Raw genomic sequence first — 15632 nt, forward strand, 5'->3', positions numbered from 1 at the left:
GTCCCCTGCTCCAAACCCTCTCACCACTCCCAGAGCCCTCCGGACACAGCTTTGGCCCCTCCCTGTGGCCACCAAGGCACCTGGCACCCTGCGAGTCTTGTGCAGTGCCACACGTCAGCCACACCAGCCACTCCCAGCTTCCTAGGGGGACTGTCTGCATTTCAGAGCCTTGATGGTATTCCTTCCTTGGCCTGAATGTGCTTCACACTCCTCACCCACACTCCCCCTGTCCTACCAACTCGAGCTTCTGTGTCCCTCTCCAGAACGCTTCTCTGGAGCTCCCTCTTGAGGCAAGGCGCTGCCCCCCAATTCCCTGTGTATTTCCTGACCATGGCCTTGAGCACTCTCCATCTTTATTAGCCAGCTAAGAGTGTGCGTGCTTGCGTACGTGCAGTGTATGCACCTGTAAGAGAGCGAGAAAGAGAGCGTAAGCGTGCTGTTCAAGACCTCCCATCACATAGTACAGAGTTCGACACATGGCTGATCTTTGGTATATATTGGATGAAAGGATAGAGTAAGCAGGTTTGTTAAAAATGAAACCACCTACCTTAAGACAAGGAATCAGGCCACCAAACCAGTAGTTCTCAGTCTTTAGCAGGCATTGGAATCATCCAGAGGAGGACTTGTTAAAATACAGATTACTGGGCCTGAGCCCCGAATTTCTGACCTGGTAGGTTCGGGGTGCTGCACCAGGGACCATTCTCTGAGAGTCACCACACTCATCCGTTGTTAGATTCTAAGCCTCTTGTTCAACTGGGGAGACATACCCACTGTTTCTTCTTCTAGTGGCCACCGTTCAGCTTTCATTCAGCAAAGGTCTCAAGAGTGTTCTCGCATGCCAGGAGGAGTATCTGAAATACTCAGTTACGAGAGGGTTCTGTAGTCAGCCCTTGCTGATCGTGATGGAGAGGATGGTAAAAACCACGTGCACTCTGATGAGCACTCTAATAGAGGAAGAGGGAACATAGCCCAGCCCTGGAGGTCTAGGCTGGCTGCCTGGAGGAGGTGACATCTGAACAAAATTTTGAGGGACCAATAGGAGTTTGCCACAGAGAGGAGAGAAAAAGTCATTCCAAACAGAGCAAAGGCCACAGACATGAACAAGCAAGATTAACATGGGAGAATCAGAGAGGAATCTGGTATGTGTGGGACACGGGGTGTGGGGGCACCCAGGCGACAGCAGGGGCTGAGGTTGGTAATGGCAGTTGGTGCAACTTGCCAGTAACAAAGGTGCTGGCAGTGGTGTTACCAAAAGCTCTTGGGAACTGTTTTGTTTTTGTTTTTGTTTTTCCCCTAAAATCTTGGTATCTCCCTTTATATTTTCTGTTAACTTATTATTTTGTAATAATTATTGAGTCACAGGAAGTTGCCAAAAAAAGACATACAAGTGGCCGGGCACAGTGGCTCATGCCTGTAATCCCTGCACTTTGGGAGGCCAAGGCGGGTGGATCATCTGAGGTCAGGAGTTCAAGACCAGCCTGGCCAACATGATGAAACCCCATGTCTACTAAAAATACAAAAAAATTAGCTGGGTGTGGTGGCACGCGCCTGTAATCCCAGCTACTCAGGAAACTGAGGTGAGAGAATTGCTTGAACCAGCTAGGTGGAGGTTGCAGTGAGCCAAGATTGTGCCACTGCACTCTAGCCTGGGCAACAAGAGCAAAAACTCCATCTCAAAAAAAAAAAAACATACAGGGAGAAAGTCTTGTGAGCCTGAACCCTTCACGCAGCCTCCCCTATTGTTAACATCTTGTATGGTTATAACGCAATATCAAAGCAGGAGGTTCACATGGGTACAGGCCTGCAGCTTATTCGGAATTCACCAGTTATGCATGCACTCATTTGTGTGTGTGTGTGTGTCTATAGCTCTGCACAATTTTATCACATGTGAAGTCTTGTGTAACCATCACGGGGTGCCTCATGCTATCCTTTTACAGCCACACCCATCTCCTCCCCCTATGCCTAACCCCTGGCATTCACCATTCATCTGTTCTGAGGCTCTTTTTTTTTTTTTTTTTTTTGCACACACAGTCTCACTCTGTCAGCCAGGCTGGAGTGCAATGGCACGATCATAGCTCACTGAAGCCTCACTCTCCTGGGTACAAGCAGTCCCCCCATCTCAGCCTTGCAAGTAGCTAGGACTGCAGGCATGCACCACCACACCCAGCCAATTTTTCTTTTCTTTCATAGAGACAAGGTCTCACTGTGTTGCTGAGACTGGTCTTGAAGTCCTTGCCTCAAGCCATCCTCCCAGCTGGACGTCCCAAAGTGCTACAGGCGTGAGCCACCCCACCCAGCCTGTCTTCTTTAATTGTTGTTATTTCATGATGAATGTTAGATAAAAGAAATTGGATGCACGTATGCTTCAGAGGTTGTCTTTTTCACTCAGCAGAATATCCTTAATGTTCATCCACGTTATCGCGAGTCTCTGGTTCATTCATTATGCTGTTTATTCCGTGGTCTGGATATACCACAGTTTAACCACTCACCCTATACCACAGTTTAACCACTCACCCATCAAAAGACATTTGGGGGAGTGCATATTCAGGGCACTTTGAATCTATGCTCCTGGGTTGAAATGAAGTTTTTTTAAATATTAAAAATATATTTTTTAAAAAATTTAAAAAGAAAGACATTTGGGTAGTTTCCGAGTTTTGGCTATTATAAATATTCATGTGGTGAACATGTACATTCAGGCATACAGGTTTCTGCATGCAAATAAGTTTTCATTTCTCTGGGATAAATGCCCAGGAGTACAATTGCTTACCGTATGGTAAGTCCATTTTTAGTTTGAAAAGGAACTGCCAAACTGTTTTCCAGAGTGTCTGTATCATTTTACATTCCCACCAGCAGAGCGTGAGTGATCCGGGTCTCCACATCCTCACATTTGGCGTTGTCACTGTTTCTCATTTTAGCTATTTTGATAGGTGTGCAGTGATATCTCACTGTGATTTTAATTTGCATGTTCCTAATGGCTAAGGATGTTGAACACCTTTTCACGCCTTACTTGCCAATCCTGTATCCTCTTCAGTGAAGTGCCTGTGTGTGTCTTTTGTGCGTCTTCTAATTGGATGCAATGGTGTTCAGTGTCTGAGAGTTCTTTGGACGTTCTAAATACAAGTCCTTCGTCAGATATGCGATTTGCAAATGTTTCCTCCCAGCCTTTAGTTTGTCTTTTTTACAGGGTCTTTCACAGAACAAAAGTTTTGTTTTTTTTGTTTTTTTTTTTTGAGACGGAGTCTCGCTGTGTCTCCCAGGCTGGAGTGCAGTGGTGTGATCTCGGCTCACTGCAAGCTCCGCCTCCCGGGTTCACGCCATTCTCCCGCCTCAGCCTCCCAAGTAGCTGAGACTACAGGCGCCCGCCACCACGCCCGGCTAGTTGTTTTTTTTTTTTTTTTTTTTTTTTTTTTTTTGTATTTTTAGTAGAGACGGGGTTTCACCATGTTAGCCAGGATAGTCTCGATCTCCTGACCTCGTGATCCACCCGCCTCGGCCTCCCAAAGTGCTGGGATTACAGGCTTGAGCCACCGCGCCCGGCCTAGTTATTTATTTTTTGAGACGAAGTCTTGCTCTGTTGCCCAGGCTGGAGTGCAGTGGTGCCATCTCGGCTCACTGCAACTTCTGCCTCCCAGGTTCAAGCGATTCTCATGCCTCAACCTCCCATGAAGCTGGGATTACAGGTACGCACAACCCTTCCAGCTAGTTTTTGTATTTTTAGTAGAGACAGGGTTTCGCCATGTTGGCCAGGCTGGTCTCAAACTCCTGGGCTAAAGTGATCCTCCTGCCTTGGCCTCCCAAAGTGCTGGGATTACAGGCATGAGCCACCACACCCGGCGTAAGTTTTTTTATTTTGATAAGGCTCAAATTATCTTTTTTTTTTTTTTTTTTTAATTTTATGGATCAGGTTTTTGGTGTTGTCTAAGAATTCTGCTCAGTGCTAGGTCCTAAAGATTTTCTCATGTTTTTTTCTGGAAGTTTTACTGCTTTACATTTAAGTCCATGATCCATTTTGAGTTTGTTTTTATTTTTGTATAAGGTGAGAGGTTTAGGTTGAGGTTCCTTGATTGCCTATGGTTGTCTGATTTACTCCAGCGCTATTTATTGAAAAGGTTATCCCCACTCCACTGTACTGCTTTTGTTCCTTAAGGCAAAAAGTGCTTTTGTTCCTTAAGGCAAAAATGGGGGAGTGCAGAATTAATTGGATATCCTTGTGTGGATCTGTTTCTGAGTTCCATTGATCTCTATTCATGATCTCAGCGACTCCTCCCAGCAACTCCTTGAGGTGGGTAGTTTAATTACCCTCATTTTACGGAGGGAAAACTATAGCTCAGTGAGGTGAATTCACTTGGCTAAGGTCACTCTGCCAGGATGTAACAGAGCCAAGATGAGAACCCAGGACTATGGTTCCAGAGGGCTGACCCTGACAGCACTTTGGGAGGCTGAGGTGGGAGGATTGCTTGGGCCCAGGCTGTCAAGGCTTCAGTGAGCCAGGTGTGCTACATTGCACTCCAGCCTGGGTGACAGACTGAGACTCTGTCCCAAAATAATTAATTAATTAAGAGGGAAGGGGCTGGGCTCCGTGGCTCAAGCCTGTAATCCTAGCACTTTGGGAGGCCGAGGTGGGTGGATCACGAGGTCAAGAGTTTGAGACCAGCCTGGCCAAGATGGTGAAACCCCGTCTGTACTAAAAATACAAAAGTTAGCCTGGGCGTGGTGGCAGGTGCCTGTAGTCCCAGCTACTCAGGAGGCTGAGGCAGGAGAATCACTTGAACCCGGGAGGCGGAGGTTGCAGTGAGCTGAGATCATGCCACTGCACTCTAGCCTGGGTGACAGAACAAGACTCTGTCTCAAAAAAAAAAAAAAAAAAAAAGGAAGGAAGGAACTGGATCACTTGCCCACCCCTCAACCCCTGGCAAGGTTACATTGCACCCCTGTGGCTGTGTTAACTGTCAGGATTTACTCAAGTCACGTTGACAGAGGGCTGGCTGCCAGAGTGGAATCTGGGCAAGCAGGAACAGAGAAGGTGATGACTGCTGGGGTGGCAGCCAACAAGGCTACATCATCTGACCATCATTTTGCCCAGGCATCCTGTCATTTACCTGTCTATTGTTCCATCGGTTGGTGTGTGAGACTGACAGAGCAGGCAGGAGCTCTGCCCTGTGAGGCTCCTGCCCACAGTCCTGTCTATCTTGGTGCTTTCCTCTATGGCCAAAAGGGAAGCTCAAGCCGGCATCCCATAGCCCAACCCTGCTCCCCGTAAGGTGCCTCCCCAGAGTTAGTACCTCCAGCTTCTGCGTGGAGACACCTGAAACCACAGCTAGTCAGCTCCTCCCAAAACCCCAAACCTTTTATCTATAAAGTGAGTTATCTTCCAGGAAGAGATAATTACTTTAAAATTACTCAGATGAGGTTAAAGACAACAATTTTATCTTCTGTACTGCCAGAGATGTTTCCCCAGAGCTGTATGTGATGAGATGCTGGGATGTCCCGATTTCCAATCAGTTTGACCAAAATTGGATAGTGATAGACATGGTCCCAAATGGGATATGTTCAGCATCCCAATGAATGGCCAACACAGGTCAGTTTGCACTGGAATGATAAAAAGTCTTGTTAGTTGGGTGGGGCACAGTGGCTCACACCTATAATCCCAGCACTTTGGGAGGCCGAGGTGGGCAGTTGCAGGCAGATCACTTGAGGAGTTTGAGACCAGCCTGGCCAATATGGGGAAACCCCATCTCTACTAAAAATACAAAAAACAGCTTGGCATCTTGGCGCGTGCCTGTCTTCCCTTGGGAGGCTGAGGCAAGAGAATATCGCTTGAACCCTGGAAGCGGAAGTTCGCGTCACTGCTGCCCTCCAACCTAAGCAAAAGGGCAAGACTCCGTCTCAAAAAACCAAAAGTCTTGTTAGCAAGAGAAGTACATGGTTGGATAAAGTACAGGTTGTCTGATTGGGGAGAGGAGCTGAGAGATGAAACAAGGTCAAATATGCCTGACGAAAGAGGAGGGTCTATCGATTAGGTTTAGCTGCATAGTATACAAAATAGTGGTTCTGACAAGATTGTTTCTTTCCCCACATTGAAGGGAAACCAGGCACCTCCTCCTTGATGTATCGCTGTCCTTGGCCTTTTGCCTCCTGGTTCAAGGTGGCTGTTCAAGCTGTAGCCTTGAGGAGGTGGTGAGGCAAAGGCACCCGCAGCACACTGGTGAGGAGGCTTCGAGGCTGGAAGTCACGTGTGGCGCCTCCACTTTTATCTCATTGGCCAGAGCTGCAAGGGGTCCTGGGACATGTAGTCTGGTGATCCAGTCTCATTGCTGCCCCAGATACAGTTGGGATTCTGTTACCAAGGAGGAAGGAGAGGCTAGTCATGGGGAGCAGCCTGCAGCGTCTGCCACTCAGACTTTCCGCTCTCCCCGGGCTCATCCTAGCCATTTTTCCTGAGTGCCGAGGATTTCACAGTGACTTTTTGGGAAAACTGAGTAAGTGCATCAACACTCTGATCTCCAGCAAGGATGGAGCCACATTTTACCAGGCAGCTAGCCAGGTGTGAAGTCAGCTAGTAAGGTGAAGATTGCTTATAGTCAAAGTTGCTTTTGTAAAACCCCTTTGATTGCTGGAAGCTGGGCCCTCAGACTTTGAGAAAAGTAAGAATTCACGTTTTGTACATCCTGTGTTTGGGCTCTGTCTTCCTCTCCTGGAAGTGTCAGAGGTCAAGGTCTGGTTGAGGGCAAGGAGGATGGTGTGTTTTTTCCTGGCAAGTGAGTAGAGTTGAGTTTTCAGAGAGTGCAGTGCTCCTTGAAACACCCCTCTACTGTGCTCAGGGCATTGAAGCCAGGGGGTTAGAGCTGGGTCTCTGTAGAGACAGTCCTGGCTTTGAGCTGGCAGGATGACCCTGAATAAGTCAATTACTTTCTCTTTGGCATCTTGGGGGATCCCAGTTTATGACCTCACCTCCCCCTGCCAGATCCTCCCAAGTTGAAAGTACAGGTGCCAGGAGCCAACCAGGGAATTGCAATATCAACACTTTTTTTTGTTGGTTTTTTTTTTTTTTTTTTGAAATGGACTCTCACTCTGTCGTCCAGGCTGGAGCACAGTGGCACAATCTTGGCTCATTGCAACCTGCAACCTCCGCCTCCCAGGTTCAAGTGATTCTCCTGCCTCAGCCTCCCAAGTAGCTGGGACATCACAGGCACACACCACCACACCTGGCTAATTTTTGTATTTTTAGTAGAGACGGGGTTTTGCCATATTGGCCAGGCTGGTCTCAAACTCCTGAGCTCTAGTGATCCACCTGCCTTGGCCTCCCAAAGTGCTGGGATTACAGGCGTGAGCCACCACGCCTGGCTAATATCAACATTACTAATCGAGGCTCAGTAACTCCCCCAGAGCACAGGGCCTGTGTCAGTGAGGTACTTCTGACTGAAGCAACCAAACTTTGGCTCAAACATTGTAGGAATTTGTTATCTCACAGAAAAGGAAGTTAAGGAGCAGGGCAGGTTCCAGGGAGGGTGAACCCAGCTTCTTGACCACATTATCAAGGGCCAGATTCCTTCTGCCTCATCTCTTCCACCATCAGAGTGGGCCTCACCTGCAGGCTGGTAGCAGGACGGCAGCCGCAGCTTGTGATGTTAAGTCTGGACCCAGCAGCATCTGGAGGGCAAAGAAAGGCCATCTTTTCTTGTCATCCCTCTTAGGAGCAAGGAGATTTCCCAGAAGCCTCTGGGCAGACTTACCCCGTTTCAGTCAGACGGTGCTGGGTAACAGACACCTGAAAGTCTCTGTGGCTTAAATCAGCAAAGTTTATTTCTCGGCCCCTCCTCAGTTCCACTGCTGGTTGGCAGGGACCTCTCAGGACCCAGGCTCCCCAGGCAGCCAGCAACTCCCAGTCACTTCCCTGACAGCTCAGCTACGAGCGCTGGTCACATAACTCCATTCAGCCAGTCTCAAGGGACCCAGAAGTGTGTCCTGCCACCTGCTTGGAAGTGGAGAACTGGAAATGTTTTGTGGGCGTCTTAATAACTCTGACCTCCCTTCATGTCTCATCAGTCAAAATTGTGTCACAGGCCTGTCTCTGAACCAACCTGAGGCAGGGAGAAGACTTTCTACCACAACCGACTGTGATCCAGGGAGGACTGGACATTAGGAAGTGTCTACAAGATTCACCCCATGGTTGTAGACAGGGCCGCTGGGGCTGGGCGTGATGGTTCACACCTGTAGTCCCAGCGCTTTGGGAAGCTGAAGTAGGCAGATAGCTTGGGCCCAGGAGTTCGAGACCAGCCTGGGCAACGTAGTGAAACCCATCTCTACAAAAAATACTAAAAATTAGCCAGGCATGGTAACATGCACCTATAGTACCAGCTACTAAGGAGGCTGAGTTGGGAGGATCGCTTGAGCTGGGAGGCAGAGGTTGCAGTGAGCTGAGATTATGCCACTGCACTCCAGCCTGGTTGACAGAGCGAGACCCCGTTTCAAAAAAAAAAAAAAGAATGCCACTGGGACATGAGGGCACAGTGAGAGCCTTCTACCACCACCTCCCTTAAATCCTAGCCTTGCCTGTGAGTGTGTGAAGCCGGCCTTCAGGAGGACCTCTGTCTAGGGGATAACTTTATTCCATCCACTCCCCAACCCTATGAGGTAGAAAATGTTACCTCGTGAACTGACCATGGTAGAACAGGCAGAGTTCTAGCCCATCAACCAGGTGTCCCAACTTACCATGTGTCAGGAGTCAGCCCATGGCTAAACACTGGGCATGACGGGGCATCCTTCAGTCCTGAGAAGGGCTTACTGTTATTGCCTCTTGACAGCTAAGGAAACTGAGGCTTGGGGCTAGGAAGTGGCTGCATCTGTCTAAGCAAGAGGCCATGGTGAGGTCTGAAGCCCCAATTGCCCAACTCAGGGCCTGCTGCACCCATGAGTGCTTCCCTAGCCTGCTGTCTCTATCAGAAAGCAAGGCAGCCCGAGATAAGCCTGGGGCTGTAGCTGCTGGGGACGTTCACCCCATGTCACAGCCAGAAAACAGGACCCCTGAGAGGAGCCCAGGGGTAGGGCTGTCGGCCCAAGCGGCCTCTGCCCCCTCCTTCCCCGAGGAACCCGCCTTGCCCCACCACCACCAGCTCCCTGGCAGGCTTCCCAGGCGAGACTCTCATCCTGGACCCGCAGCTAATAGCACGTTTCCAGGCTTACTCATCCAGCCTTGCTAACAGCTTTCTCTCTGTCATCCACGGCGGAGCCTCCCATGTGTCTAAAACCCCACTGGCAAGCAAGGCTGAGGCTCAGGTGGTTTTCGACACAGGCTGGTCTTTCACCCTGGGCACGTCTCCTCTCGTCCCCTGCAGGTACACGGCTGCCCCACACCCCCTGCTATCTCTTGATCCCCACTTCAGCCACGATGGGATGTCCAGCGGCGACTCCTCTTCCGGCGGCCTGACAAGCCAGGAGAGCACCATGGAACGCCAGAAGCCAGGTAGGGCCCCCACCAGCTACTGTGCCCACCCGCCCACCTCACTCCACAGGACCTCTTACTTAGAGCTTGACAGGCGACACTCCCCCTCCTGTCAGTGACAGATAAAACACGAAAGAAAGCTGTAAGCGCCACGTGTAAGACTAGAGAGGGCACCCAGGAGAGCAGCGAAACCAGGGAGCAAGATCCTTATCCGTCCAGATGAGGCATCGGCAGGTTTCGTCTGCTCCCGCTGATAAGGCTGGAGCCAGCGTGCAGCTGTGTGACACAGAGCTGGGAGCCACCAGGGAAGGTAGCTGAAAAAGATTAAGCATGATGCTCTCAGGAGCAGGACTGACTGCGTCCTGTGGCTTTTCATTACATAAACCCTCCTATGTTGTTTTCAATTTTTATGGACATACAGCACATGTTAAGAACCTACATGGCTGGGCGCAGGGGCTCACGCCTATAATCCCAGCGCTTTAGGAGGCCCAGGTGGGAGGATCTTCTGAGGTCAGCAGTTCGAGACCAGCCTGGCCAACATGGTGAAACCCTATCTCTACTGAAAATACAAAAACTACCCGGGCATGGTGGCACGTGCCTGTAGTCCCAGCTACTCGGGAGGCTGAGGCAGGAGAATCGCTTGAACCTGGAAGGCGGAGGTTGCAGTGAGCCGAGATCATGCCACTGCACTCCAGCCTGGGTGACAAAGCAAGACTTTCTCATAAAAAAGAGGCCAGGCCAAGGCAGGTGGATCATTTGAGGTCAGGAGTTCGAGGCCAGCCTGACCAACATGGTGAAACTCTGTCTCTACTAAAAATACAAAAATTAGCCAGGTGTGGTGGTACATGCCTGTAATCCCAGCTACTGGGGAGGCTGAGGCAGGAGAATTGCTTGAACCTAGGAGATAGAGGTTGCATTGAGCCGAGATTGATGCACTCCAGCCTGAGCGACAGAGCAAGACTCTGTCTCAAAAAAAGAAAAGAGAAGAGCCCACATGATGAGTGCATAGCCTGATAATCTATCACAGAGTGGACACACCCAGGCGGGAAACAGAACATGGCTAGCCTCCCCAAACGCCCATTCCCCTCCCAGTTAGTATCCCCAAAGGAACCCTGTCCTACTTCTCATAGCCTGAGCTTTGCCTGGTTTTGAATTTCATGGAATACAGAATCACACTGTGTCTATTTTGTGTATGTGTGTCTGGTTTCTGTCACTCAGTGTTACACTGGTGACAGCCAGCCCTGTGAATGCACAGTGTATCGCAGTATCTGAGCGGTATCCCCGGTTGTCTGAATGAGGCACAATGTATTGCCACATCCTGGTGTTGATAGACATTTGGGTTGTTTACAGTTGGGACTGCCTAGAGCAGTGTTGCTGGGAACATTCTTGTGCCTGTCTTTTGATGAACATATGCTCACATTTCTGTAGGGTATACACCTGGGAGTGAAATTTCTAGGTCATATGTTTAACTTTTTTATTTTATTTTATTGTATTATTATTTATTTTTTTGAGACAGTCTCACTCTGTTGCCCAAGCTGGAGTGCGGTGGCGCAATCTCAGCTCACTGCAACCTCCGCCTCCCAGGCTCAAGCGATTCTCCTGCCTCAGCCTCCCGAGTAGCTGAAACCACAGGCATGCGCCACCACTCCCGTCTAATTTTGTATTTTTAATAGAGACAGGGTTTCAACATGTTGCCCAGGCTGGTCTTGAACTCCTGACCTCAAGTGATCCACCCGCCTCAGCCTCCCAAAGTGCTGAGATTACAGGTGTGAGCCACCGCACAGGGCCAGTATGTTTAACTTTATAAGAACGTGCCAAACTGTTTCCCAAAATGACAAAGCATCTTATACTCTGTCCAGCAACATGTGAGAGTTCTAGTTGCTCTATGCCCTCACCAGCCTCTGTGTTTCATTTATTCCAATGGGCAGGTGGTGCCATCACATTGTGGTTTTATTTATTATTTTTTAAAAACATTTTTTGTAGAGACAAGGTCTTGCCAAGTTGCCCAGGCTGGTCTTGAACTCCTGGGCTCAAGTGATCCTCCTACCTCGGCCTCCCAAAGTGGTGCTGGGATTACAGGCAAGAGCCACCGCACCTGGCTGACATTGTGTTTGTAATTTGCGTTTTTCTGAAGACTGCTGAGATTGAGCATCTTCTCAATGTTTCTTCCCCATTATTAATCAAGTTGTGAACTACTCAGATGAATATTTTAAACATAATTCCATAGAACAAACCTGTAGCCCCTTTGAAGTCTGAGAACTAGCAGTTGAATGGGCAAGATGGATTCAGAAGGAAGCAAACAAATAAGCAATGTTAGAAAGCGGTGACGTCAGAGTGGGAGGGGTGGAGATGTCCTCTTAGGGAGTGTTTGAGAATTTCCAGGCAGCTGGCAGAGCTGACCCCATCAGCACACCAGCTCTCCCAGCTGCTGCGGGGTATGGAAGAGGCTGCATGCCCCAAGATTTGTGGCCTGGAGAATTCCTTAGTGTCTCAGCCCATGGTTCTCTTAAACCAGAGACAATGTCACACCTATAATCCCAGCACTTTGGAAGGCCGAGGGGGGCGCGGATCACCTGAGGTCGGGAGTTTGAGACCAGCCTGGCCAACTTGGTGAAACCCCGTCTCTACTAAAAATACGAAAATTAGCCAGGTGTGATGGTGCATGCCTGTAATCCCAGCTACTCGGGAGGCTTAGGCAGGAGAATCACTTGAACCAGGGAGGCAGAGGTTGCAGTGAGCTGAGATCGTGCCATTGCACTCCAGCCTGGGTAACGAGAGAGAAACTCTGTCTCAAAAAAAAAAAACAAAAAACAAACCAGAGACAGCGGTTGGGCTTCAGGGAAGCAGGTAGAACTGCTGGGGCCTCAGCCTCTTTGCTGCCTCCAGGGCGTGCGTGGTTTGCTCCTGTCCTCAGCACACTTAATCATGCCTGTCACTGCCCCTAATTCTGTCATCTTTGCTCCAAGACAGATAGATTTGGATCCCTTTTTTCCTTTTTCCTCACCAAGTTCAGAAAAAGAGAAAAGTGTTGCTTGGCTATTTTATTACACACCAAAGTACAAAATGGGGAGGAAATGTCTCCCGCATACACCATGGGCCCCAGATAAGAAACTCACTGTTGCCCTTCCCTTCCCTCTTCCGTCTCCTGGAGCTTGGCTCCCCACTCACTTCCTTGACCTTGTTATAGTTGACTCCTAAAGTTGCTGCTGCCACACACACACGCCCACACAGATCAGGGAAATCTGTTTAGAAATCATCGTGAGGCCGGGCGCGATGGCTCACGCCTATAATCCCAGCACTTTAGGAGGCAGAGGCAGCTGGATCACTTGAGGTCAGGAGTTCAAGACCAGCCTGACCAACATAATGAAACCCCACCTCTACCAAAAATACAAAAATTAGCTGGCATGCACCTGTAATCCCAGCTACTCAGGAGGCTGAGGCAGGAGAATCGCCTGAACCCAGGAGATAGAGGTTGCAGTGAGCTGAGACCGCGCATTGCGTTCCTCGGAGACAGACTAGGACTCCGTCTAAAAAATAAAAAAAGAAATCATTGTGAGGTCTAGAATGTATTCAAGACCCAGAAAAAAGGTCGGGCACAATGGCTCACACCTATAATCCTAGGACTTTGGGAAGCTGAGGTGGGAGGATTGCTTGAGGCTAGAAGTTCGAAACCAGCCTGGGCAACCTAGCGGGACTCTGCCTCTACAAAAAAAAAAAATAGCTAGGTGTGGCAGTGCGCACCTATGGTCCCAGCTGCTCAAGAGACTGAGGGGTAAGGATGGCTGCAGCTTGAGGCTGCAGTGAGCCGTGATCCACTACACTGTAGCCTGGGCGACAGAGCAACACCGTCTCAAAAAAAAAAAAAAAAAAAAAAAGGTAGTTCACTACAGATGGCAAGGATCAGGCTTCGCAGCAAATGTGGGGGTTTGCCCAGCCCCGATGGAGTGAGCCATCCTAATAACAGCCGCACGGTTTTGTGGACTGTGCGGTGTGCAGCGCTGCACATACATTCGTGTTTAGTCGTCTCAGGAACGCGCCAGAGTAGGCACTGCGACTGCCCCTGGTCAGAGAGGAGGACGATGAGGCACAGAAAGGTTGTCACTTGTCCCAGGTCACTAAGCGGGATATGAACGGAGCCCTGTTGGGTCCCAGGACCCCCCCGTAAGCTCCACCCACAACCCCTTACCCACAGAGTGTGAGCGTTTCCCAGGCCTCAGAGCACCCAGGTTGGGAAGGTGCCTCCAGGGTCACTGGCTGCCCTGAGACTGTGCCTGGCCCAGGGTTTTAGCGTATCTCTCACGCTGTCCCCTGCCCAGCATGTCGAGGTTGCGGTAGGAAGGCCAGCAGGTCACTGAGGGCTGATCCAGAGAACCAGGATCAGGGCCTGCTGAGGGCAGAGCTGGGGCAGGAGAATGCAGGGGCAGCCAGGATGGCGAGGAAGCTGGCCTTCCACCTGTGCATGCATTCAACTGATGATGCCACCAGGCTGGGCGCCAGGGATACCGGGTGAGCCCGGCAGGCATGTTTTCTGTCTTCTGGGAGCTGACAGTCTGGTGGGAGAATTGGATAATAACAGGGACACGATGATGATGAAACATCAACAGTAATGCTGAGTGTAATGTGGAAACTAGGCCAGGCGTGGTGGCTCACGCCTGTAATCCCAGCACTTTGGGAGGCCAAGGCAGGAGGATCACTTGAGGTCCGGAGTTCGAGAGCAGCCTGGCTAACATGGTGAAACCCCGTCTCTACTAAAAATACAAAAATTCGCTGGATGGGGTGGCAGGTGCCTGTAATCCCAGCTACTCGGGAGGCTGAGGCAGGAGAATCACTTGAACCCGGGAGGCGGAGGTTGCAGTGAGCCGAGATTGTGCTGCTGCACTCCAGCCTGGGCAACAGAGCAAGTCTCTGTCTCAAACAAACAAACAAAAACGTGGAAACTGTCATAGCCTGCAGAAAGACATTGACAGGGTTTGGGGGGCATCTCTGAGCAAATCACATTTCAGGTGAGGCTGGAACAATGCGAAGAAGTCAGTGGGAATGAGAACATTCCAGGGAAAGTGAACAGCTAATCGGAGACCCTGAGGTGGTGGCGACGAGGCCCATGTGTCAGGGAGGGAACAGGGGCAGAGTATGTGGAGCCTCGTGGGCCACAGGGAGGCCATTGTCCTGTACTGAGAGTGGGACAGGAGCCGCAGGTCTCAGTCTTCTGTGCAGAGGAGGGGCAGGATCTGACTCGGGTGTTCCCAGAGCCCCCCTGGCTACAGATTACTGTCAGGTGGGGTGAGAGCAGGACCAGGTAGGGACAGAGGAAGGGGGAGATACGCGGTTCTGGATATAGTATTTTAAAGGCAGCGTTAGGCCGGGCGCGGTGGCTCAAGCCTGTAATCCCAGCACTTTGGGAGGCCGAGACGGGTGGATCACGAGGTCAGGAGATCGAGACCATCCTGGCTAACACAGTGAAACCCCGTCTCTACTAAAAAATACAAAAAAACTAGCCGGGCAAGGTGGCGGGCGCCTGTAGTCCCAGCTACTCGGGAGGCTGAGGCAGGAGAATGGCCTGAACCCGGGAGGCGGAGCTTGCAGTGAGCTGAGATCCGGCCACTGCACTACAGCAAGGGGGACAGAGTGAGACTCCGTCTCAAAAAAAAAATAAAATAAAATAAAGGCAGCGTTAACCAAATTTCCTGATGATGCCTAGTTGTGGGCATGAGAGAAGTCAAGGATGCCACAGGGGTTTTGGCCACAGCAGCTGAAAGGAGAAGCCATGAACCGAGCAGGAAAACCGTGGGAGACGCAGGTTTGGGGGAAGGTACAGCCCTTGACCTTGGCTTTAGCCATGTTCGGTGAGAGTGCCCGACAGATACCCAAGTGGAGATGCTGCAGGGCATCTGAGTTCGAGTCTCAAGTCAGGGGCAGAGGTCAGCCCAGAGGCAGAGTGCTGGAGTTGTCTGTGGTTTTTGAGGCCGATGTGACTGCCATGGGCTCTGCTCTGTATAAATGTGGTTTCCCAGCGTGACTGCCTGCCTCCCAGGGAACCAGCACCTTCTGGTCATATAAAGATGTCCCAAAGAGGTAAACCATCAACGGAGGCAGGGCAGGTGGACAAAGAGGCCAGCCTCCCCACTTTCTCGCATCCATGGTTCCCCAGTGAAAGCCACACAGGCAGTGACACCCTCAACTGAGACTAGAT

General features: G+C 50.3%; 1 protein-coding gene across 6 annotated transcripts in view; it reads left to right on the forward strand.

The window, feature by feature from the left end:
- LOC105495419 (signal induced proliferation associated 1 like 3) overlaps positions 1-15632 on the forward strand; it is a 310011-nt gene that overhangs the window by 241687 nt on the left and 52692 nt on the right. For all 6 annotated transcript variants that reach the window (XM_071087643.1, XM_071087648.1, XM_071087644.1 and 3 more), the window contains one exon: positions 9336-9463. In XM_071087643.1, the coding sequence (XP_070943744.1) occupies positions 9336-9463 (128 nt within the window). The remainder of the gene's footprint in view (positions 1-9335; positions 9464-15632) is intronic.

Source organism: Macaca nemestrina, chromosome 20 (assembly GCF_043159975.1).
Source record: "Macaca nemestrina isolate mMacNem1 chromosome 20, mMacNem.hap1, whole genome shotgun sequence".
Lineage (NCBI taxonomy): Eukaryota > Metazoa > Chordata > Mammalia > Primates > Cercopithecidae > Macaca > Macaca nemestrina.